Source organism: Plectrocnemia conspersa, unplaced genomic scaffold, assembly GCF_051122295.1.
Source record: "Plectrocnemia conspersa isolate PC_06_02 unplaced genomic scaffold, ASM5112229v1 ptg000008l, whole genome shotgun sequence".
Classification (NCBI taxonomy): Eukaryota; Metazoa; Arthropoda; class Insecta; order Trichoptera; family Polycentropodidae; genus Plectrocnemia; species Plectrocnemia conspersa.
In genome coordinates, this window is record NW_028277172.1 from 10910681 (window position 1) to 10938441 (window position 27761).

General features: G+C 35.5%; 1 protein-coding gene and 1 long non-coding RNA gene across 2 annotated transcripts in view; one reads left to right on the top strand and one right to left on the bottom strand.

Annotated features, from left to right (window-relative positions):
- Positions 1-98: 98 nt before the first annotated feature.
- LOC148232970 (putative NADPH-dependent quinone oxidoreductase VAT1L) overlaps positions 99-27761 on the bottom strand; it is a 45370-nt gene continuing 17707 nt past the window's right edge. Inside the window, exons 2-8 of the mRNA XM_088190939.1 lie at positions 13667-13796; positions 1747-1962; positions 1475-1623; positions 1298-1401; positions 1172-1224; positions 910-1104; positions 99-842 (exon numbers count right to left, since the gene is read on the bottom strand). Of these exons, the coding sequence (XP_088047065.1) occupies positions 537-842; positions 910-1104; positions 1172-1224; positions 1298-1401; positions 1475-1623; positions 1747-1962; positions 13667-13796 (1153 nt within the window). The 3' untranslated portion in view covers positions 99-536. The remainder of the gene's footprint in view (positions 843-909; positions 1105-1171; positions 1225-1297; positions 1402-1474; positions 1624-1746; positions 1963-13666; positions 13797-27761) is intronic.
- LOC148232971 (uncharacterized) lies at positions 25633-26901 on the top strand. The gene is made up of 2 exons (XR_015810538.1): positions 25633-26319; positions 26392-26901. It is a non-coding gene; the product is annotated as an uncharacterized LOC148232971 (long non-coding RNA).

A 27761-nucleotide genomic window follows, 5' to 3' on the forward strand; every position in this document is an offset into this window, starting at 1 on the left:
TTACATTATATAGATAAGACAATTATACATTTATATATGTATATGTATATATATATATATTTTTTAAAATAATAAATTTACGATTAATTAATAAAATGTTTGATGGAACTTACACAAATATATTTATATCATTAAATCAAACGAAAAATTAATTTAAAAAAAAATATGCGTACGTTACGTATCGCAAAAAAAGAGATCTGAAAAGATACGCATGTTTTTTTTTACTTAAGTAATTTCATTTTAAGAAACCTTCATTTTAGTTGCCATTCAAGAAGACCAGTAAAAAAAAAAGCAAGTACGATCCGAGACTATGTTGAAAATATTCGTTAATTCATTTACACAATCCTTTATACAATATGATTATTTATAAAAATACATTTCAGTCCATAAAAATAAACGTTAAACTTTTTTATTTATACAATATATATGTTTTTAAAGCAAACGAAAGAATAAATCTTAAATCAACCAATGTCATGATTTTTTTAGCCTCCTTGAAAGTTATGATGAAAATATGCGTCGACAAAGACGCGACGAGTTTACTGACTGCCATTCTCTTCGGCGTTTCCGTTGGTGACATGTTGCTCCTCCTTATCTCCGTTCTCCTGCGGCTTCTCCTCGGTCTTTTCCTTCTCCCCGTTCTCCTTCTCTCCGTTTTCCTTCTTCTCCTCCTTTTCCTTTTCCTCTTTGATCTCCTTCTTTTCTTCGGTCGAGTTCTGCTTCTTATCTTTTCCAGCCTTTCCCTTAGCTGGCGTCACCGGTTTCGGTTTAGGCTCCAACGACGGATCCAAAACAATTTTGCCGATATTCTTGCGCTCGTGCATCTTCTGCATTGCCTCTGGCACCTATAATAAATCAATCGTAAACAACAGGATCATACTGTACTCATTATATATTTAAAGAAAAACATACATCTTCCAAAGCCCATGTGGAATCAACGATAGGCTTAACGGTTCCCTTCTGCCACAAATCCCACACTTTGTTCATGGTGCTACGGATGTAGTCGGATCCGCCGTGTTGGTACAACAAATGGCGAAGATTAAAACCGGAGATGGTTTTGTTTTCATCGAACAGTTTGATGGGAGAGATTTTGTCCACCTGCCACCACTGTAATTAAGACAATAGTGCTGTTAATAAAAATATAACTATGAATAGATTGATCAAAATCAATTACCGATCGAGCAAAGCTGAAGAGGCTCTTGGAGTCTCCAGTAACATTAGAAGATCCTAAAACGATATAAAAAAAACATAGTAATTGTCCCTTAATTTTTTTAATTGTATTGATTATAATAATACTAACCATAAAGGATGTATTTTCCCATGGGCTTTAGAAGGGAATATCCACGGTTGCATTCATCACCGCACAGGCAATCCAAAACGATGTCGACTCCATCAGCGGAAACTCTAAATCATAAATAAGTAATTAATATAATGTGCTATTAAAGTATGTTTTTATTTACAATACAAATATACATACTTTTTAATCTCTCCGGAATAATCGCTTCCCCTCTCCAAAAGATGATCAATGTTTCCAGACTCTTTCAACAACTCGTGTTTAGCTTTGGAGCAAACACCGAAAACGGTGACGTCCTTCACCGATTTGCATAACTGAGCAACGGCTTGACCCTGAGTAAAAAAGTTTAATTAAAGGAAATGTAGCTGTGTCATAAGTCATAAAGAGCAAATTTATATTCAAGTCACAGTGCAGAAGTATGTGCCGAATTTTTATAGGGATTATATTTTACTTACCACGCCGCCGCCAGCCGAGTGGAGCAAGACGCTCTTGCCCGGAGCCACGTTGGCCATGTCGAACACAAGGATGTAAGCGACCAGATAATTCATGGTGATAGCGACAGCGTCCAATGGAGTCATGTTTTCGGGGAGGACGTAGACATATTTGGCAGGAACGGACACTAACTCGGCCCACGCTTTGTGCTCCGGAAGGGCGACTACCTTATCGCCGACCTGAAGCAAAAAATAAAAAATAAATATTAATTACATTTCGACTCGGTTATTGTGGGAGCCAATTAAGTAATTTATCTTCTGGTTGCTCTTTAATTGACCCTCGAGGTCTTGAGAGCGATTACTCGCATGCATATCTATTTTTGTCAATCTTCGTATTGGCAACGAAAGTGTTTGTTTGCTAATAAAAATAAAATAAAAAATCTGCCGTGTTAATTATACAATTGTACATTAACTTATTACGATTACTAGCATAAGTTGGCTGATGGCCTATTTCCAAATTATAAGTTAAAGTTTGCATTTTACATATTTCGACATTGTGATGATGTACATAGATATTATATAGTAAGTACATATATATCAAATATGTGACTTGAGACGGTGTACTTCTGAGCCACAGATGCAATATAATAATATATATACACCTGCCTAGTCATATACATGTCATTTTTAAATCAGCGAGTATCAATATAAATTGCTTCAGAGCCGGCACATTCGCCAGCTTCGCAAACGTAAATATTTTCATTATGAGAATAAATCATATATGTATATACAGTCGACCCCCCTATAGCGTAGAGATTGGGACTTCGTTATAGGAATACTACGTTATAGGGGGGACAAGGCATCCATACAAAATTTGAGATTAGGTTCTTTCAACTGTATTTTGCGAATTTAACGAAATCAGCAAATCAAACTTTTTTTCCCATTTTTATGTATTATTGTATTTAGTTTGTAAACAAGAGTCAGTTTTTTGAGTTATTTTTTTAAATGCGTAAACCTACAATAAATAAATATAAATTATCAAACTTTTTCTGCAGTATGTTTTATTTTAGGATATTAATAAAAACCTATTAATTATATTAAGAAAAAACTATAATGGTAGAAATGAAAAAAGTTAAACCTCTTAAACCGTGTAATTATGCATTTAATTACTGTCATAAAACAGTGCTTAACATTTTTCTAATTGTTTTTTTTAATTCAGTAGATCGCTCTGTGAAACAATCGTATTGAATAAACTATTATATTTAAGTAGGTTTTGCATTTAAATTATGAAATAAAAAATAGCTAAGCTTAGAAAGATTACGTATTATTTTAAATGCACTAAGATTTGAATGTTGGAAATAAAGTGTCTAATATCATATATTTAAATATATTTTATTATTCATTAATACTTTTTTATATTTGTAATAGATATGTATTACATAATTAAATTGCTTTATTATAAAAAATTAGAATGGTTGAAACCCCTAGTGTATACATAATGCATTAAAAAAACGTGTATATTAATTTGCTAGATTATAATTTTTCCATGGCCATACAAAAAGAAATATGTTCTTACTGTATTGTGATGAACATCCATGGCGTTTCGACCGTCACAGAATACGTCTAACGAGTCAAGGGATAAACAGTTACAAAAACTACGCTATAGGGGGGTTTATTGTACATATATACTCTTAATATGTAGGTTATATTAGATTAGATGTTAAAAACATTACTTTTAAATTATTTAGGTGAAAAGTTAAAATATATTGACCCTGGATGACGTGGCCCTTTTGGAGCGCTGAGTGTAAAACCATTTTGATGTTATTCTAGGGCGAAACGGGTCCTAGGGCGAAACGGGTGTAAAACGCCTAGTCAGATAACGGAGCAGTATAATCAAATCAGCACCCCAAGTCCATTACGTTGTACAATCAATCAAGAGAAAACCAGAAACGAGACAAAGCTGCGCCAGATGCGGACTCAGCCGCGCCAGCTTGCGATACCTCAAAAACCCTTCAAGGCTACCGAAAAAGATTACTATGCGGATGATCGATAGAGCAGGAAAAATAAACTCTATTACGGGCAAGAAGATAAAGATGGCTATCTGCTCCTTTTCCTACCACCTGAGCGGCCGCGACACAGGGGCGCCAAAATCCGACCGGAAGGCCTTGGAGCCCTGAAAATTTTACGATGCTTCGCGTGACCCTGGCAGGGTCGCTCACGTAGGCGCCGGGGGCCGAGGTCACGGGCCCGCTTTTGGGGCGGGTCAACACTCTCGCGGCGACCCTAATCGAAAGCAAAACTGAAACATACACGGACCTCAACACGGTTATACGTGTGGAGGAGACCTTGAGCGGAAAAAAACAGCACGCGACTTCATGTACTTTATGTAGTACATATGTTAGGTTTTTGTCACAGATAAGAATTTTCAACAAAAAGCATAGATCAATATAGAAATCTTGTTTCAAAAAATAGCATCGCACTCATTGAAAAATCAACAAAAAACAACCCTAATTCAATCGAAAATAAATAAATACATTATTTTGACCCTTTGAGAAGGTTTTAAATAAAATAGCACGTTTTTAAAACTAAAGCAACATCAACTATTCTTGTATCTAATTTATGTAAATTGTTCTACTAAATCTAAAACATTTTCAAGACTAGATACCGCTCAAATTAGACCTCTTGGCAAGGTTTCTTAAAGATAGACGTCAAAGGTCAGGCGGCGTTTAGCCACACCTGTAAAGTTAATCTTCGCACAAAAACTAGTCCCATTTTCACGAAATCCACCCATAAAGTCGAGGAAATCCCATTTTTTCATCAACAACACGTACTCGCCGCGAACGTGCCCGAATTGTTAGTTTAATTTCACTAAATCTGGACTTTATCGTCCCCGAGGTGTGGGGTACCATGCTTTCCATCGTACCCCCAAACGACCTATCATAAATCCACAAAAGGAACACACGGTACCAACGCCGGAGATCGATTCGAAATAAAAAAAAATAGTTTTTTTATTACAACAGTGGCGCCACACGCTCGGAAAGAAGGGAGTTCGGCTATAGTACCTCTCTATATAGTTTTTGTGCACGCGATGCAAATTATTTTTAGCGCGAAGCGAACCGAGAGGGTGGTGTACTCTGTCATTTTTTTGGATTCGCGGAATTTTCGCACATCGGATTTAGATTGTCGCTAAAGGGGGCCCCAGACGGAAATAATGTTTCGAGTTTTGGTGCGAATTAGTTTTGCCGACACGATGAAAGCACAAAGCGTTCGTAATTGCTTAAACTTTTCTGTGGAGCGGAGCGGCGCAACTCGATGTCAACAATGTGTCAATTTTGGTCTCTTGAGATAAATTAGGGTGATGATGGGGAGGAAGCGACCCAATTCGGGGTTACGCAATATGTAAAAGTTAGGAAATGCCTTCAAGCCTTTGGGTAACTCGATTAAATAAAGAGTTGAGCCGGTAAGTCTGACAATGCAGATAAAGTTTTAAGATTTTATGTTTACGTTCAACGTTGAAACATTTTATAATGTGTAATTTCAAAATTTAATGTGTCCTGAATGTAATAAGTATTTCTCATTACGATTTAAGATTCAATCTTTGCAAGGAGCAAAAAATTTATTTTTGAGTTCGAGAATTTTATATTTTGAGTCGATTTAAGTATTAGAAATTAGCCTCCATTTTCATATGTACACCTTATCTTTTTTTACACGGTAGCCTCTGGAACGTATACCTCTTGCAAAAAGAGAATCGGAAGTACATAGTAAATTGTTTAGCTATATAATAATATTAAATTGCAGCAATCAGTTGGCTGAAAACCTTTCTGTATAATAAATAAGGTTTAATAATTAAATTAAATATCATTGGTATCGATGTTCCTTCAATATAAAACTGTCATTATATAGCGCAGATGTTTCTAAGCCTAGATGATTTAAATTATTTAGTAAGAAAATTTTAAAATACATTTTCGTATTTTATTATTTCACATTCTAACTAATACAGAGGTCAGCAACCTTTTTATATCCATAAGGTTCATTTAGCCGAAAATTATTCATACTTGGCAGTGTTGAAAACTTCCGATAACTAACGGCGATCGCTTGATGAATATAGATAGCAATTTATTGACAGGAATATATACCCATACATGAGTCTGAATCTATAGAGATAGACCATTGCATTTCCTTCCCTAATGTAAATTTTATTGAATAATAACCACTTAAAAATTCGCTCAGTTGCACTCTAGGATCATGAAGAAATTGTAGCATACCCGTCTGAATCAAATATTGCATATGTTACACCGAATAGGTGAAATAGCTTATTGCGTGAAATGGGCAAAAATTTGCTTATTTCATGAAAAGTGCAAGCCCGTTGCTTCATTCATGGATTAGGCAAAAATTCTGCCGGATACGTGAATTGTACATTGAGCAAAGTAGATAGTAGTGCTCCGGTAGTGTTTTTCGTAACTAGACCAAATGATTATATAAAAAAAATACAGTGATATTCATCACATTTAGAATGCTATAAAAGTCTTGAGCTATAAATTTGAAACCAGGTAAAACAACATCAAGAAAAGTTATTTTTATATACATATATTTTAATTTGATTCAAAAATTTCATGGCCTTCACAATTTGAGAGAGAGAGTTAATGTAGAAGGCATATTAATTGATTAATGTTTCAGTAAAACTGTCATGATCGACAGGTCTGTCCGAGCCTTTATTCAAACCGTTACAAAGATACTTAAATGTTCGTGGTTCGATTTGGTCCGCCGCTGCCGATTGATCTGTCAGCGGTGCCAATGAAAATTTGTGACAACTCTAAATCATTCGCCTATAAAAGTCAATCACCGTGTCAAGCTCAAACAAACATGTTATGTCACACTAGATTCACTCGAATGGATTTTTAAATTACACATAAATCACGTAACGTTCAAGTCGCACAAGTGCGTATTTGGTAAATAAAGACCTCCCTCACCCCGACCGTCGATTACGGGCAAAAATCACCCGGGCCACCGAAAAAGCGGCGATCTTTCATTCCGGCGGCTTGCGCCCCCGCCCCCAGCAACAGGGCAAAGCATGTCGCGACTCGGAAAGCACAATTACTCAGGGGTGTCGTAAAAACCGCCCGTTCTACCGCCGCCGCCCTGGACGACCGCCTACGCGCAAAGAGAAAAGTCCATGGAAATCCCATCCCTATCCGCGAAACCTTCGTCTCGTTCCCGCCGCCGCTTTTCTTTCTCTGCCGTCTCTGATGGAAATTCAATTAAATCCAACTCATAAAACGACGCCCGAGAAAAATGTTTTCGAACGTATGAATTTATAAATAAAAAAACTAATATATGCGTGTGTCTATAATATAGTATATAGAGAAAAGCACGAGTTCACCTAATGCGAGTATTTCGAAAAGTTTTCCACAATAAAAGGCGAGAGAAAATTGGACCGTAAAACCTCTTCAATCCGAATACGCATTTTCTTTTCTCGAGCAAGATCGAAAAGAAATATGTATGTGTATTTATATTATATTTATAAATTAATGTTTATATGTATTATGTATATGTACATTCTCGTTTGAGTTGTGTAAATCTCAGTAAACGTTTTCCTTTCACTATTTAATGGAGTGGTGAGGTTTGACTTCGTTTGAATGGTTTCAAAAGATTCATGAGGGTGAGTGATGAAGGGCTGAAAGAGTGCAAGAAACGAAATAGGATACAGTAAGTCAAAATAACGCATCAATTTAATTTTAAAACGAATAATTAATTTGTAAAAAGGTATTAAATTTAAGGCTATTGAAAATATACTGTTATGAAAGACGATATTTGTACAGTGTCTAATATTTCTTTTTCCAGTTCCTGGCCAAAACCATCCACCTGGGTATCTATTAATTCGTTCTCCCTTTTATTTGTTTATTTTTTAGGGCAAAAAAAAACATGTTGCCTTATTAAGGTTTTTAACTAATGGGTTATATTATTTATTGATTTTGCAACGTACTGAAATTTTAACAACTGCAACGAAAAGCCACAGAAGACATTGATATGTAACAATCCTGGACGTTAATAGTTTGATTGCCAACGAAGTTGCATAGATTAATTAGTATTACGATACTTTAAAAGCTATTTTATGAAACTTGGCTAATATAAAATCACATCAACATTTTATCGATTACAATCCTCATACACATCTGCGTGCTTAACTATAAAATTATCAAACACTCATTTACATGTATACTAGTACTTCCACTTCCGTTTCCATAGGTGTTCGTGATTGGTAATGTCAATGTAACAATGACATCATCATACAACGTTGCCCCCCTGATTTTACGATGCCGTTGTCCCCGTGTAATATCTATCAAAGTATAAACGATTTGTAGAATGTACATATATATTAAAAAGTTCCAAATTCAACTAAAAGTATCCTCCTTCTTCTCATCAAGGAACCAGTTTTCCGAACCATTTCATTCATTAACCATGTTAAATCTCATGCATATTCTCGACTTGAGTATGTAGGTCGGAAAATGGTACTTGAATTAAGCTACCCTTTAAAAAGCTTGACTGAATTTTACATGTATTAGGGGCGGGGGTTCGAGTGAGATTCGCGTGTCGTTTCCGCTCGTACCGAACAAATATATGCATGAATTTTCCGCCGTCGCGTCGGGAAGGATCGTAAAAGTGTGAAATTAAAAAAGTGCTCGGTAAAGTTATGGAAAAATAAATCATATACTCTTGCTTGCCAGACATGGAGGGTGGAAGGTGGTCTTATGGGCTAATGAGGCTGCAAAGTTGCCGAGGAGGACTTTACTAAAATTTTAATAACTGCACATACACACAACATCCAGACTTGGCACAAATTTCAGAGTGAGTTTTAGTTTTTTTGCTCGTGCGCGCCAGAGTAAGAGGGAACGCCACGTGCAAAATTCAGCGAATGCCAAAGTCAAGGGTGTAATAAAAATAATATGTTTGCCACAAGTTTACGCTATATTTTACACATATAATTAACATCCATCACGATAAAATCATATCAAAATTCTGGAAAGGTTAAACTGTAGCCGAAGGCAAAACGAGATATAATATATGTTATTAAATTTTAATTTTATAAGAACATTTTTAGTTATGTGGTTTTTTTCGATCCACATAAACACATTTATATGTAAGTAGACTGTAACAACCCCTGGAAACCGTCTTTAAATAGTATATGTGCGAATCAATTCCAGAAAGTGCACATGTTCGCCACATGTAAACGGATATTTTAACGATTTTCTACCGAATACAATATGTGTCCAAACACGTTTAGCATTTTTGGGAACACCCTCGTATGAAATTTTATTTTATCCATAACATACATATACCAGACAAGTCAAACACGCGGAAACATATTTTTTTAATTGCGATATAAATTCGAATTAAAGTATATTATTAGATAATATCGACCTATATAAAAAGGCCTATTATTATTTCTAGATCAGATTATCCGATTTTGTGTTAAAATTAAACATATTTTATATTCGCACATTTTAAGGTGTTATTTTTATAAAATACAACAATATATCACCATACAAATAGTAGTTTTAAAAATGTAATTATCTTTTATGAATAAACTATAGAGTCCATGTATATATAGACATTTAAATTTTTTAACAGGTACAATACTAATTTTATTAAGAAAATGATTTTATATATTGTATTGTATTTGACATATACCTAATGCGTTACAACGGGGTAAAAACAATCAAATCAGACTGAAATTAAAATCTGTAAATCAGTTACATATATTTTACTAATTATATTATATTATTATAGCTCACAATTAATATACATCACTATGCACAAACTAGCTCAAGATTAGAAAAATCTAAGAAAACCTAACCTGTGATGATCGATCGGAATTATAATATTTCCTACTCTCAGACATGAAATTAAAAATACAAAAGTCCATGTGGGTTTCTAACTCCTGTTTTTTTATGTATTACTCACCGACTTGTCTATAGTGCGTATATTATTTAATCATCACGTGCAGCTTAGATATAATGAAATATTACAATAGTATTACACCGTTAATAACGCTCGATAACACAACTGATAAAATATATACGAAGTGTAATCAAAAAGTACAGTGAATAATTTTATTACGAACAAAGTAATAAGCTTACGTCAAATGAATTAAGTACTTTCCTTGGCTAACGATTCACTTATCCCAACGTTGAATCCATGATTAGAAGCATTTCTATAAGGACCTTTAGTTGCATTGTCGTGGCCCTCTTAATGTCGGGAATGGTAGCAAAACGTCTTCCTCTTAGCACGGTTTTTATTTTTAGGAAGAGCAAGAGGTCGCATGGTGAATAAGGTGGATGTGGACAAACAGGAACCTTTTTTTCGGCCTTCAAATCCGTACAAACTGACACACGATTTTCCTTCTGTTCGTCAGTCAAAAGTTTGGGAACAAATTTCGCACTCATTTGCAAATTATCGGTTAAAATGTTTTACACTGGCTCTTACGAGGTGTTCAGTTCTTCGGTAAGCTCTCGAATAGTCAATAAACTAATTGAATGAACCATTTTTGAAACTTTTTTTCAACTTAAAACAAAACTTAATGTTAATACTTGGTTCAAAATCCACGATGCGCGACAGACATGGTAAACACGACATAACTCTTCCGGATCTGGAAGCCGGCTAACAAGTCACAACTTGTTCAAACTTGACACTGACTATCTCAATGGATCAGGCTGTAACGTCAACAGTTGCTGCTATAAAAATTCATTCACAGTATTTTTGTATGGCCTCAAGAGTTAATTTAAAAATATTTTTTTGTGTTGCTGCAAACAGTAACATCCTTAGTTATAATTGCGACCACTTTGCCATCACGCATCGAAACCAAGAACTGCGTTAACCGTTAGTAGTCATTTGAAGTGCGTCAATTAGTGATGTCACAATAAACGCTCAAATGTTTACAATACACGCTTTAAGAAAATATATCGAGAGAAACATTGAGTATTGATAAGTAAATTTGAGAATATACTGATTAATTTTAGAATCGTTATCATATCATAAACGAGGTTTCTTTGTGAGTCCATATATGGCACTACATGCAGTAGAGACTATGATGATATTACCATAACTAGCACTCCGTGCATTGAGTGCTATAAATATGTATGGCCATATATGGCACTACATGCAATATTCTTTTTTTAGGCAAAATGGTTCCAAACATTTTTTATTGACACAAATGATTTTTTTCACATATCCGATACAAGCGAAGACAAGTATTTGACAGATGATGCTAAATTTAGTATTTTATAAGGACAAAGGAAATAATTCAAATAAGGAAGAGAATAACATAAAATGGATAGCATTATTATGATCAGAAGTGCCAACAGAAATAACAAATATTGAAAATCCATTTGATTTAAAAAATATTTAATTACTACTGATGATACTGATGAAAATAACTAATGGGTAAAAGTTTTTGTTTTTATTAATTTTATTTAATTTGTATTTTTTTGTTCTTAATGCAATGTCACATATGGCTCGATATATATTATAGTAGCTACTGCATACAGTGCCATATATGGCCCAATATATTTCTGGCAATAAAATTTTAAATAATCTTCAAATATTTTTATTATTATTTTAAGTAGTTAAAAAATGTAATTAATTTAGCTGAGAGCTGCTCTTAAGTATGTAAAATGAAGACGATCGTGTAGTTGATGATAATTCGATTGGATTATTTTTGACAGTTTCAAAACGTTGTGATAAATAAAAATGTATGCATATAATACACACATGCATACTTATGTATATATAATATCAAAAGATGCTTTTTCTCTGTTATACATATTTCAAATTATCTATATACATAGGTATACTATAATTATGCATACTGAAAACCCAATTTCACATTTAAATCGCATTAGCGAAGCGCACGAAATCATTTACCACATAATTATCAATAAAAAGCCGATTTAAGCGCATAGTTCGTACCAGATTCGTACTCGAGTTGTTTATCATTAAAAAATAATAAGCAGCGAAAGTGTTAATGTATACGTTTTCACAGACACACATTCGGACAAAAACGAAAGTAATCACAGTAACAAACCAATTAGCGCCTCAATTAAAATTTATCAATTGAAATTCCATATGTGCGTACATACGTACATATATGGTTTCTATTAGAATTATTTTTATATAAAAATATAACCACCCGTATGACGTCAGCGTTGGAAACAAAGAGTGACCTTCCATTAGACGATTGGTTCGTTTCGTAGACGTATCGATTGGGTTCGACGAGGGGGGTTTATTCTGTGTAATTATGGGGGTAAATAACCACCCATGAAGTGTAACTACTGTATGTGCATAAATAAAAATATACACATAGCACACAAACCCGCATTAAAATAAGCGTGTGAATCATTTTTTATAATAAATATTTCTATATGTATATCTCGACGGTAATTTATCATGTTAATCCACCTCTTCCCTAGACGTAATCTAGATCCTATTAACGAATAAGTGCATTTACGAGCATCCAACAAAAGGAACAAACTGAATTTTCCATCTAAAACACAATTAACCGCCACCTCTTTGATGTTGACGTAGCCTAATTTATATTTACGTTTTGTTGTCGCCACAATCGCGTCAAAGGGTTATACCCTCTTTCGTTTCTGACTAACTAACTAAAGGTCAACGAGCCTGTAATAAATTCACGTACGTGTTCTAATTCATTTAAATCATTAACGAGATGTGAATTCGTTGAATTTTAAAAATATCTCAAAACCCTATATGTAGGTATGTTTAACCAAAAAATGATTTTAAAGAAATAAAAGGTGAAGATATAATATAATAAAAAGAAAAATCAATACAATTATCTTAATTTATTAATGATCGTGATCTTGAAAATATGATGAGATTTATAGAAGAAAAATACGTAAATTTTCTCACTAGACTAGGCGCATAAATTGTATGCATTAACATTCTCATTAAAAAATAAATATCACTGCTTTGAAAGTAATAGCTAAATATGAACTAATTGTTAGACGAAAAAATCAAGCAGAACCTTATAAAGGATCATTTATACTATCTAGTCATAATTACATACTTATAAACATTGCTACTTTTTATTTACTGCATTTTTATTTGAAACTTCCTTCGTATCATATATTCTGAAAATAGTCAATTGGATACAAAAGGGAAAATAACATTGGAGTACATCCGTCACTGCAACTAATTAATGGACATTATTAACTACTGGCGTTTTAAATGAATTGTTTGATTTGCATTTAAAAAAGTAATGAGTAGGAAATGCTTCAGCATCATAAAGAATTACAAATACGTCCAAACAGAAGGGGCAAGTTCAAAACTGAATTATAAAAAAAGTATTACATACAATAAACAATACAGCACCACTTGGATACATTCTGTGTGGCACAGTGTCAACATTGTATATTGAAGAAAAAAGACAGATTGTGGTTATAATAACACAGACAAACCGCCGGTCGTTCGCGATGATTGATGAGCTGCCGTAATAGCAGAGATAAGCGTCCGTTGATATCACGGGGAGTAGCAACAAGTGTTTTATTGTATCGCTATGACAGGGTATGAAATAATTTCGAAAAAAAAACGAGCGGAAACACTCACGCATATGTTTTTAAAAAAACACCACAAAGACTCACTTGTAACAATCTTGCTGTCGGAGGAAAAAAACACACCCATAAAAACGTTTATGAATCTCAAAGTGCCTCGATCTTATGTATGTCTATTGAAACTTTTGGTCGAACAAACAACTTCTCAGTTTGGCGAGGGAACCACCCCTTGTGTTTACAAAGGTCCCAAAAATAGGAGAGTGTGAATAAACGCCGAGTGGCAGATAAACGCCTTTGATATTCGATACTAGCACTCAAGCGTTCAATATTGACTAGCACCGTACCGTCATTATTATTAAAGTTTAGTAGTTCTTTCTTACCTTGAGAATCTCCACTCCTTCCCCGATTTGTTCAATTTCTCCGGCGCACTCGAAGCCCATGATGAACGGAGGCTTTGGAAGATAGTCGAGAGCATTTTGGCGCACCATCAAATCCTGGAAGTTGAGTCCGCTGTAAGTAGAGAAAAGGAAACTGTTAGTACGAGTGTTGAAGCGGATAAAAGCGCACCCTCTTTATTTTGGGTTTAATATGAAAAAATTGCCCAGCGTCAGGAACAAGACGCGGGGATTTGAAAAATGACAACGGTGATAAACGAGCTAAAGAGCGAGCAGGGTTGATGTTTCTGAACATAAAAAAATGATATAACTCCCCTCAGAACAAACAAGCCGTCAAAATAATCCAGTGATATATTTTCAAAAGTATTTTATTAAAAAATTGTACATTTCTGCAATATATATGATAAATTTTATTATAAAATCCTCGACACATTTTGACAATACACACATTCATAAACGTGATTGACAAAAATTTTCGCTATGCAACATACTAAAACAACTTAATAAACAGGATTTGAACTAATCTACGGCTGTCGGTAAATTGCGTCGGGGTTTTTATGAGGTTCTCCAAAAGAGCACTGAATTACTATACGTGTCTCTATTTTATTCAGATAGTTTTTTTTTTAATTCATACAGATAAGAAGTAATGTTTCAATATGGTGTTGTTACAATACCAACTTGTAGGTGTCGATTATTGTCCCATTGTATCGTAATACGCCAGCGCCTATTATATAACGGGTTCTATTTAACAGGGAATTATTTTGAGAGATACGTGCATTAAAATAAATACTTTGTTCCATAAAACGAATTGTTTGAGAATCTTCGGATTCGTTGCAGAAAGTTTAGAACAATACTCGCTCGCACCTAATCTTGTCAAACATTAATGCACAAACAATTCGTTTTATGGAACAATTATTTTATACATTGCTCATTTAAATTGTCATATAATATAACTGCAGTCAATTCACCATAACAACGAGGATTTCAACTAAGTAAACGAATAATGTGCAATTGTAAAGGCACAGACATCAGCAACGACCAAAAATGTGTTTATGATTCTACCCGTGTGAAACTAAATCGATAAAAAAAATACAATTAGGGGTAAAATTGGGCACCCACATCCGTCATTTTTAAATATATCACATATCGAACTCGACTAGCCGGCGTCGGTAATCGCGTCGGGTTCTGTTCCTATCCACCGACGAAATTACATGTGGTGCGTGAATTGCGGCCATTGCACGTGAAAATCGATGCGCCCGGGGTTACGCCCCTCGCCACGTGGGGGCAGACTCGCCGGCGAAAATGCAGTAAAAGCCGGTCGTTGCCTCATAAAATTTTCACTTTCGCCGCGCGGGCGCGGACCGAAACCTCGCCACTTTTCCGCAGTTAAATTAAACTGGCTCGGGTGGCGGTCGAGGGTGGTCCGCCCGCCCGGAAAATGTTTTTCATATTTTTAAGCAAACGGGGTCAAAGCCTAAATTCTTCACGCACCATCGCCCGTCGTTGACGTCTAATAAAATTAAGATAACGAAGTGTTGAACAGTTATGGATAGCTTTTATGGACATTAATCATGCCAGAAGCGGAAATCGGCGATAAAATTCCTGAGGTCGGGTGGCAACTCGACAGTTAAAACTTGAACCGTCTAGTAATAAAAATATGAAACACTGTTGGTCGCACGTGTTTTTGAGTGCCTTTAAATTAATTTTAATGATAATTGCGTCATCTGAACGATGTTTTTTTAAAAACATGCAAATAAATAATGCGAGGTTATCGCAATTTTTTCAACTAAATATAGAATTTGTCATATGATCATGTTTTTGTTTATGAGCATCGTGTTATCAATACATACCGAAAATATGGAATGTTGAGATGAAATCGCAATACAAAAATAATCATACACAGTAACAGTAATATATGTACCAATTGAACCTAGACGACAATAAATCACTTATGAAAAGCTAATATAGATATGGAAATAAAAAATACAACTGCTAACAATTATTAAGCTCCTGTTTGTCCATATTATTCGCCTTTAGGCGCTGGACACCATCATTACCTCAACCGCGAGTTATTTGAATGGCCAATATAAATTTATTAGAAAGCCCACACGCTAGTGCGCACATACGCGTGATAAGGGCTAAATTTCGAACCACAAGGGTTAAAACTAATTTATTATTCAAATGCCTACACGTAAAAAGGGCTCAATTGCCCTACGAATTGGACCGCACCGGCAAAACCGCAGCGAGTTGCCGTGTGCTTTAGGCATAAGCGAAAGTTCCTAGGAAAAAAAACACAAGGAGAGTGAGAGGGTGGCGGACTGGCGGATCCGGGGGGTGGTTTCGCAGACGTCTGGCGTCACGTAGGCATGGCGAGCGCTGAAACTCCGGATCCGGGCTGCCGGGGTGTCGAACTTTAGAGTCCGAGGGCATTAGAGGAGGCCCTCGAGGCGAGGCTGCTGAAATCGCAGCGGCGATCTCAAGACGGCACCCGACTCTCTCCCTTGGGTCATTAGCGCACTAACTATCCTCGAAGGCGATGCTAACTTCTCTTCGAAATTTTGCGCACGTATCTCGTTCCGATTCATTTCTGCGCTTAATTAAAATCTCATTGGTAATTTAGCTATAACAAAATACACATCACTCTTACATTATGGTAGTAACACTAGTGATTAAATCCAGATTGAAATATTTCAGGTATGAACATAAAGGAAGATCTAACTTCCGTTTCCGATCTTTGGATTTTTTATTAATCGAACATTAATTATGAAAAAAATCAATTAAACGGCCTTCTGCAGTAGCCGATTTTTTCGATAACTTTTTTGTACATTTCGGCCGGTATCTCGGCTATAACTGAGCATATGTTGGTTTTTAGGTGCTCCAACGTTTCGGGTCTGTCAGCGTAGACACGATCTTTGCGTAATCTCACATAAAAATCGTCACCAAAACACGACCTCAATGACGCCGCCTGACCACAATGGCACCACTGTTATTTTTTAGCATGTACTGATCTCTAACGAATCTTCGCCCCGAGTGCGGCATTTTGTTTATTAACATACCCAAAGAGGAAGAAATGTGTCTCATCAGCTTCCTGCTGCTCTAACACCCAATTTGCTTAATTATTCGCTGATCTGAATTTTATAAGGGTGTAGATGCAACAAGTTGACGCTGAACACTGACGAATTGACAATTCCGATACTTTCACTTACAATATTATAGGTTAAACGTGCGCCACGATGATGCTCAGGCCTTACCCCATATCTTTAAAAAAATTCACTACATTGCGAATTGTTCGCTCAGTAAGACGATGAAATTGACTATAATCTTCCGGTAAATTTCGATACACAGTTCGTACAGAATTTCTGTGGAGCAATTGAACAATTTTAACCCGTCGAGAAAACTTCCTACCAATTCTAATAATAATGATAAGTACAAGAAAAAATACTATAGCAAGTACATAATAAATACATTTCTGCACACATTTGCTGTTATCATTCCTAGAGACAATATGATATTATATATGACGTAATTCTGTCTAGCTCCAGACAGTTTCACAGTCGTAAAAGGGTGATTTCATTTCTCATGCTGCCTACGATCTACATATCAGCACACTCATAGCGTTGCCTACTATCTATTTATGAAACCACTAAAAGATTAGCTGAAAACCGCGATGAATCACTACAAACCACTAGAGTTATTCCCCGCGAGTATAAACCATTATCGAAGCGATATAACATGACCGATCAAATTTCATTAATGGACCGTATCGAAGCGGCAAATCTTGGAAAACGATTGGAAACACTACGCAGCCCCATCAAATAGCAGTGTCGTGAAATATATATATAGGGGTGGGTAAATACAAGTGAATTTCTAGAGAAACGTTCAGCTCCCCTTTTATTTTCAAACGACACGACAATGCGAAAGGTTTCTCGATATATAATTAATGAAAATTATAGTAAGCCAATACTCCCGCAGTCTAGACGTTAAAATTACATTTCATTCCTGGGAGACTGGTTGGAAATTGCAGACACTAAAGTTCAATTTTTCCATTGGTGGATCAACCTAGCATATACATTAAAACATAGTAATGAGTTCACCAGAATAATGTATTAATAATTTATTACAACAATATACAATTAAATTAAAAACAATATTATGATCTACTATTTTATTAAACAAAATTTATTTTAACGCGTGAGAATAATAATGCATAAAATCAATCTACTATATATATATAAATGAATTATTTTTATGAACATATGTATTATTTCCCTCGCGACTAACTTCATACGTTACACACGGATCTGGGCGTTGTCTATAGTAATTATACAACGGCTCAATCAACGCGGTAAATTAGTATAAATCTACCAATTTAGTTTTTTTCGTTATGGCCTAAAATTACAGGCTGCATTTGACAGATAGCGATCAACCTCGATGCAGTAGCGCCATGGGGCGGCGGCGCAGCGAGGGGCGCCGTTTCCAGGGCAAAAATTCGCGAAAAAAATGCGTACCCACACGGCAGCGCGGCATGTAATGATGGAGGCAAATGGGTCGCATGCCACGGGGGCCATGGGGCTGAAGCCAAAGTGTCCAGAAGCACGCGATTTATACGGTGGCGCTGTCGCCCGGAATCCTGCCATTCGTCATGGGGATAGCCTGGTGGCGCGAAAATCGATAGTAGCCAGTTTGAAGTCATATTTCGACACGGATGCGACGGGGTGGATAACCTCATCGATTGTGCAAATGTTGCATACGAGACCACAGCCCTTAAATCGTCTGGGCTCGGTAAAATACAAAACAAACACAGATCAATCGTAGGATGTTTTATCGCAGTGAAATGTTTACTTTGAATCGGTTTATCTCCAGCATTGGGACGCTTAATAAATAAAGATTAAATAATATTTTGGTATTTGACATGAGTGGTATTGTTTAACTTGACTGTGGTTGTTAAAGTTAACAACATAACGTTCCATTCTAATGATTTTGCAACAAGGCAAACGATTAAAATTAAACCATTGTAAATAACGCTCACCCAGTTTATTCAGTGTGTTTTCATTTCGCAAATCTATGGGGAGCGCATAATGTTTATTCAAAAATCAAATAGTGCATTCCGACCCGCCTCTGATGTACTACAAACGCAGCTGCAAACCAGAACAAGCCATGAACGTTAAATATGACTATATCATATATATTTTTAATGGCCCTTCTTCTTTCATTCGGTCATCCGCCATCCACTTATTGTGACTCAATCAAGCTAATTATATACTATATGTACAATACACAAAGAACACAATTTGAACAATCCAATATTCAACACAGACTACACGGAGACATGTCCATGATTCATCCGAATTTCTAGCAATCTTCGCGTCACGCATCGTTACTCCCCGCGAGGGAATCATGGTGGAAAATGAGAAATTAATTGTATGAGAACGACGCTCTCGCATAATGCGACACACAAAAATTGAATTAAGCTCCTTGTGTACAGCTATGATAATGTGCCCACATGTCTGACGAAGTATTGCACAGGGGTAAAAACGGCATGACCGCACTTTGCCGTCCCCGCTGGGACAGTAGTAGTGGGTTAATAAATGGCTGGGACGATTTCACGGTGTGCTACGGAATTCTCACCTGTGCGCATTGTGGGATGGTTTACCGGTGCGGATTAAAAGGCACAAACGATAATAAAAAAACTTCCAGGTAAGATTTATACGGCTGCGGTGCACAAAACTGTGATCCTACTGTGTCTTGCTTAGATAGTAATTTTATATTCATAATGCGATACATATGACATTAAAATATGTCATAAATGAAAAAAAATATTATTATTCTTTACCATATTTGAAAAATATGGTAAAGTACTTTGAAATATGTTTGATATTTAAAGGTTAGTCAGCCATACGACTTTTAGAATGTGTTGAGTGTTGAGTCTAATTGTGTTGGGAAATTCCCCAGAAATTAATGAATCACCCATTTCTGTGCACCGGTCTCCAGACTTAAGACATTAAGATTGTACAAAATATAAAAAATGACCAAGAAGAGATTACAGCCCCCGCCACGAAAGAAAAATAAGATCTAAACTCGGTGGAAATATCTCACATGCAGTGGTTTAAAACCAAGCTTTTGAAACTTAAATTATCATACAATTCCAAGAGCTAGCTAATCAATAATATATGTAAGCAGTGTTAAAAAATTAGTCGTTCGAATATGTGGCACAAGAGCAAGTGAGCGAATTTTTGTTTTGGTACGAGTCAAACGGAGTTTTACTATAATTAATTCGAGTAGAAACTTGAATAATGGTATATGTATATGAGCCGCGGGCGGTGAGATACTTTCCCTCTCGATCGTTCACGTGTTAAGTGACGAGAGTGAGTGAGAGATACGAGCATGCGTTCAGCATGCCCTTATCTCTCATCACTTAATACGCGAGCGATCGAGAGGGAAAGTATTTCACCGCCCGCCCCTGATGTACATATATGCAAGGCTTTTTTAGACAAAAAATGTGCGGGAACTCACTTCTTACTAAATATTATATTCAAATATCATTTAAATTAATTTTAAAGCCGCTTTTCCTATGCCACGAACTTCATAAAAAATTAAACAAAATTTATATGGGACATTTATTTATTTTAAAATTGATCACTTCTCAGAAGTCAAAAATTCACGTCAAAAGCAATAAAATCACAATGGGAACGCTCGGCAACGAGTATTCCGAGAGATTTTATTGCTTTTGATGTGGATTTTTGACTTCTGAAAAGTGATAATTGTTTTTTGTCAAAATTCGATTTAGATGCGCCTCATTGAAAATCGAATTATTGTAAAAAATCGTAAATTAAAATGTAGCTTTTTATCTTATCATATTTTGCATCCAAACTTTTCATAGATTCTTATTATACCAATAATTCCATATTTTTTGTCGTCGTTTGTGTTATTGTTTTGGTCTTTTGGGCGGTTGAAAAGTTTTTTTAAACTTGAGGTTAAACTAAAGAAAATAAAAATAATGACGTCATATTTACCTAAAAATAAAGAAATAAAATGTTATGGAGATTGTCAATTGCTTTTTAAAAATAAAAATACGGCAAAAAAAGATGCCGGAACGGTGTTCCAGTACGTTACATGACAAAAAAAGCCCTGTGTATTTGTATTATATAAAAATATACATGTGCAGCACAAATTAGGATAAACCTAGCACTATGTTGATTAGTCATAAAATATAATACAGAATCAGAAATAACGGATATAAAAATTAAATTTATATTTTAAATCTGTATTATAAAAATAGACATTGTATTATACACAACATGCCCGTTTAGTCATAGATTTCAAGTGGTCGATCGTACTATTTTTACAAAGCTAAAATGTGAAGTAGACGCTTGCTTCTAAATGCGTATTTTTTTCATTCAAAGATGTTGATGCTAATGAAAAAATAGGTCAATAATCAATGTTCGGTGTGATCATTTAAAGCTACCGGCACTCAGTTAAATTACGCCGGATGAACTTGGACGAAACGTCCGTAAATAAATCTCGCATCAAAGAGGTTGCGTACACCTGACCGAAGCTTAATCCGATTGCGCCCTCATAAATAATGGTTTTAGTTTCGAAAAGAGAATCGGCACAAATTTATAACTGGGCGACAAAATAAATACCTGTCTTGCTCCAATGGAACAAATGGCTTTACATAAAAATGTCTGCGGTCAACTGCTTTCCCGTTGTTTTCTCAAAATGTAAACAATGCACAGATGAAGCTATAAACATGTCTAGACTTTTAGAATTTTGCATACGAGTACGAACAAACAAAATAGATAACCGTAAATGGGTACTGTTGATAATTTTGTGATAAACTGCGAATTTGCCTGACCTCGATAATCTTGCAGCTTTTAACTATGAATCAGGACGAGACACTCGAATGATTGGTCATCCTTCAAATCGGCTATTTTCGTATCATAGTTTCCTGCGCATGTTAAAATTGACCGGAAGCTTGTTAAATTCTATAAAATATATTCATTTGCCATTCCAAGTCAATGTATAACTTTCTTGTTTCAATATATATTTGATCATATTTTAAAATAAGATCATCTAAGCAAAAAAATAGTTATGGTGATTAATCGATCTTTACTTTGTAGTGAATGTTTTGGGTTGTACTATAATTGACAGTTACGGTAAGTAGTACACGCGGGAGTGGTAACTTTAGTTAAACTATAAATCCATCTTTGCCTAACTATATTTTCCATTAGCCTATCCCTAACCTAGCTCTTAACGCATTTCCACGTCTCTAGTCTCACTAGCACTGTTTTGACGTACGAGCATTCCTAAAACAATCAGTGTATTAAGTTTATTTCCGTGCGGTTAAAACGCGACTATTTATACGTTTGACATGTTAATATTTACGAGAGACTGGTTTCGATCCCCCTCTGGCTACAACCGGAATGTTAACCATTTTTAGGCTATTTTCAGTGCATGCATGCACATAACAAATACGGGCACGAAACGAAATTATGCAAGTAAAAAATTGTATTATATCCACACATCTTCGAGTCCCTTTGAGATCCCACGTCCTTTTTCGTGTCCAACCTGCGCTGCTTCAGGTTTAGCCGATTATCTTTGACATGCAATCCGAGACGAAATTGCTTTTGACGAAGGCTAGCGTTACCGCTGCGAACAATGAGTAGAACCTTCCAAATTTTTTGATAGCATCTATCTAGAAAAATAAGTTCGCACAATAGCGGATTACGTCATCCCCTTTATTGAATTATGTGCAAACCTTCATATACTTCTTCAATAAAAGTGTTAATGATGCTTACTCAAAAACGCAATAACCACAATCACCAGGGACGTCATTTGTAGGGGGCATGTAGAAGCATTTCCCCCCCCCCACCCTTAAATTTGGCCAGAAAAATGCATGTCATTTAATGAAATTTAAATATCAAAAACGTCCACTGACTGGGCAACTTTTGCCCCCCCCCCCTCTGTAAAAAGCTGAAATAACGTCCCCGATTCTAAATTATAAATTCTCAGGTTATCCCTTAAAAGAATTAGCGGAATAAGTACAGACACAGACGTCGCATCTCGCATATTTCTCCATAGTATGTTTTACAAATATAATAGCTATCCTTACCGATATTATTACGGACTTGTGATATGTGAGTATTGGTTAAGATATATTCAAACCGAATTTTGGTCAAAAGGAGGGCGAAAAAACAATTACCACTTCTCAGAAGTAAAAAATTTAAGTCAAAAGCAAAAAAATCATGTCGGCGCAGTGCGACGTTAAAAAGCTGAAATGACATCCCTGACAATCACTTCGATTAAATAAATTGTTTTAATTTGCAGTGAACGTCGGACGCTGTGTATGCGAATTAATTAAGTGATTAATGCTTGGAATTGTATAAAAATGGACTAGAACTGTTTTCGCTTCAATTTTGCGACGACACAGTTGCTAGACCAATCAACATAAATTATTAAAATTAGCGACCATACGCATGTAGTGTTTACGCTCGTGTAAATTTGAGCCCCTGAATGTAATTTTTGTAGAAATAATACCCAATTTAGTCAAAACCGTTTTTATTAAATAAAATATGTATTTACATATTTTAATAAGAGTCTGGATGGATACGATGACATCAATAAAAAACAATTTTAAATCGTGCCCCTATTTAACATTGTCGTTTTTCAATATAAATATATAATCAGCACCTAGATTTATTAATCCCTATTATAAGATCGTTCAATTGATCGATCGATTATATGGGTTTTCGACTCGTGAGAATCTCTATTCAATAAATTGTCAAATTCAATACAACTGGGCGTGCGTCAAAAGGAATTCCTCGTGTATTTCATGGGGGCGACCCTCCCCCCAGAGTCCTTTTTGATCTCTCTCTCTCCGACCAAAAAGGGAGTGGAAATTGAGAAACATTCAAAGAACGAAATCGAACCGAACATGCTAATGATACCTAATGAGAATGTGTGCACAAGGTCGCTTGACATTCCGCGCATACTGATGATGATAAACGAACGAGGACAAAAGAATGTCCGTTTGTTGTATTGTCTTTCTGCAGGATCGAAAGTGAATCGGATAATCCCACATAAGCGACACGTCGGGTAAAAGATAATCAAACAAGACGCAGTGCGAGTGCGTGATCTCTCGCGTTCGACTCGGATTATAAACACAAATAAACAGGATCGTGATAAACTGACGGGAACGCGAAGCGGAGGGCGGTGAAAGGGTGGTTTATAAAAATATATGGAGCGGATAAGAATATTTCACATTCCCGGCGCAAAGAACTAGACTTTTTCACTCAATATATTTCAGAAAAATGTGATTCAACACAATGGAAAAACTGAAATTATAATTTAATATTAATAGAATAATGAGTTTAGTTCATTTCAAATACATCATTGAATTGTGGGTGGTAATTAGATACAGATTGAGCCGCTGCAGTAGTATTTTATTGAGATTAATATAATAGTTTACATGTTATTATAATGAGTGAGTGGAATGTGCACGAGGCCCTCGCCGGCGTTCCACCCTCACAGAGTCAGTGTGTCCATCACGTCAGTGTTACCAGAGTGTCGCCAAGTTTTGGCCATAATAAAACTATATATAAATATAATCACTACAGAACCCTCCCTAACAATTTTTAATTATTAAGAGAGAAAGGGGGGGCTTTGGTGTTGTTTCTCTACACACGGAAAAGAGTTGAATGGTCTAATGTTGACTCCTCCTTTCATCCCTTGATTAAAAACAAATTTAAATGCGTGTCTGCCTATTTATTTATAATTATGTTGTAAATGAAAATAAAAAAGCGAGAATTACGTCACTCAACAACACGAAAGTCGACGAGGACAATGTCAACAATTAATTATTTCCCACACCATAAAATAAAACATCAAACAAATGCTATGGTGCGTAACGGTTAGAAATTCGATCTTTAAAATCAGACAAACAAGCCGTTCATATATCACATCACATCAACCTGGACACAAGAATTCTAAATATTCCTCTCAGTCTCACACTCAAATCGAAGCAGATCTTGTTTACATTACTATCTTATCTTTCCAAAGTTCGACTCGTACAATAACTGCATTCCACGACATAAATAACACAGTATCACCAAACGGAAACGCTGTTGCAGATAAAAACTAAATATATAATAATAACAATAAAGCTTAACTTGTTTGCTTGCATAACACAAAGCGAAAGATACGCGCAAAAAAGTAGATACTGCAAAAATATATAACACAAGGTTAAACCCGTTGTAATCGCACACGTTCGATTGATAAACCGGTTAAATTTAGGGCGACAGTATTTTATTTAACGCGAAGAACTGCAGGTTTTAACCCGCAAACCATAAATTTATTGACGGCTATAAACAGAATCGATGATTCAAACTTTTCGTCACATCGTTAAATTGGTGACTAGTTCAAGTTCGCGGTAGCTGCATTTTTATGATTTTCTTATCAATTTGTGCAAACTAGAACATTCCTATTTATGAATAATGTTTTTTGGTTGGATCAACTAGTATTTATAATACGAGTAATTTAAATGACAGCATACTTTCATGGATTAATTTTTTTTTTAAATAACCACAAAACCACGATAACGTACATATGTAGATAATAATCAAGTTTGACAACTTTTTTATAAAATATGATATGAGAATGCCAAATACCCTTAATTCACATAATCCTCGTATATTGAGGGATGGTGATTCAAATCCGCGGACGGGGTTCGGAAAGATTGAGCTAAATAATGGATTATAAAATAGGTTAGTATATCTCCAATTTACCGCTTTGTGTGAAAGAGCACTTATAATATTGAAACAAATTAGTATGCTGAAAAGCAATAAGATAAACGACCAGTGCAGCAAAACTGCACACAATCAACAAACAGTTCTTAAAAGTAAATAAACAACGACCTCAACGAGGCGAGAAGGAAACGCTCGGAGATTTACGCCGACAGGTGTTTCGCGTCTCTGTTCGTGGGCAGTGTTGTGAATTGAAGAAAGAGCAAGCGAGTTAATAACGGCAATTGACAGCGGCGGTGATTCACCGGGTAATTTGTCAATGACATTGTCAAGACGCTGACTGCCAGTTCGCCGGCTCGGTCAATCGAGATACTCTCGCGAGATTTGATCGTAAACGTTAAGGCGATAGTAGACTTAATTAGCCTCGTAACCTGCAAGTAAATCATCGAATGCGTCACTTCAAACTCAAGAAATTCGTCACGTAGATTGATTACACACATGAATTGCACAAATCATATAAGTTCATACAACCTTTGTTCGCTGTTTTTTTTTATATTGAAAGTATATTTTTCAAAACTACCTTGTAATTTAAAGGAAATATTTAGCAGCGCAGCGCAAAATTTATCAATATTTAATTTACGAGCTGACATTTACTTGACCACAGAGCACAAAATTATCTTATTACGATTTAACTCAATTTCTAAAATATGTATTGTTCGTATAATAAACGGATACATGGTAAATAGTAGATATCGAAGCTACTAGTACTTGTATGAGATAATGGAACATTTTTTTTTAAATTAGCAGCAAAAAATTAAATGGTTTGAAAAAAAATTACACTACTGTCAAATGTAATCAATAAGCCCAGCTAAAAGTGATACATTTTATATAAGAAATGTAAGTATTCACAATACATACACGTAAATACAATGATCACGTTTGAGTTATTTGAAATATGGAATTTTGCAGAGAATTGTTACTGAAGTAGGAGCTCTTATTTATCTCTCCAACCACACGGAAGGAGTAACGGAGTGGAAGATCTACGCTCTACGGTACTCCAAAAAAAGCCATTGTGAGCTTGACCCACGAAGGGTCCGAAGAAATATCATCAGCCGTTACAATAAAACCGCAATTTCGCATATTTGCACGTACGCCAGAGTACTATTGCGGAGTATCCGCGCGATTCCCTCCTCATTTCCTCTCAATTGAGTTAAGATAATTAAAACGTTCAAAGCGCGCTCTAACAATTACTCGGGTCCTTGATGTATCTCGTCGATAATAAATTGCTTCTTGTAAAGTAGCGAGAAGATGTATATAATTATATTAATTTCGGAGTACTATACACAATACCCTTCTACGATATCAAATTTAATGGAACTTACACTTTTGCACACACCAGTAGCGCGCAAGATCGGGTAACAGAACCCCGCAGGGAAATTCTCTCGTAATAGAGCCTTAAAGCTGAACATATTTTATTACTTGTCTATAAAAACACATCGCTCTGAATGTATCTAGTTCGGATTTACATCCATCAGTCAATTTTAAAATGCGGGTCATCAAAATATTAATCCACAACATAAAACACATGACCATAATCAATAATAAAAAAATAAATACGGAAAGCTCTTTTTCGATACGTATACTAAATCCGACCGGGTAACGCGCGCTTCTATTTTAGATCGAATCGTTCCCATATAATTTTATACATATAGTTTTAAAATCGAAATATTTCCATCTACCGAAATAGACATCACGTAGTATCCCCGACGCGGAAATAGACCGAATCACGTTATAAAAAATATCGTACGGGTTTAATTATTACGTGGACGTTTATGCACATGTACGGTTTGAGAAGCGCTGGCGGCGGTGGTAGAAAACCAGACTGGCGGGTTGCAAAAGGAAGTGCAAAATCAACGTGAGAGAAGCGTCAGATGTGGTTGGCTCCGTATTATCTCTCTCGTACTTCACGTGTTCGGTGCACGCGTACTTGTACTAGAAACCATCCAATAGCATTTGCATTGGACAGGGATTGCCAAGCAGGTTGATTTATATATTATTATCAGGTATTGATAATTTAGCACGTTTTCTTTACATTATTCATTTTTTTTGGCGTTGCTATAAATTATCTTATTTTCAATTTTTAACTTTTTCGCATGCCTTAATTTAATATTCCAAGAGTGAAGGATGCTATGTCGGCTGCCATTTTTACAACTTTTTGGAGATAGTATTAGTTTTGCATAAATGTTGAAAATTATCTTTAAAACAATTTTTAATAATCTTGTGTTTTTGATTTACTAAAAAAAACCAATCCAATTAATTGTTTTTAAACCCCAACTAGT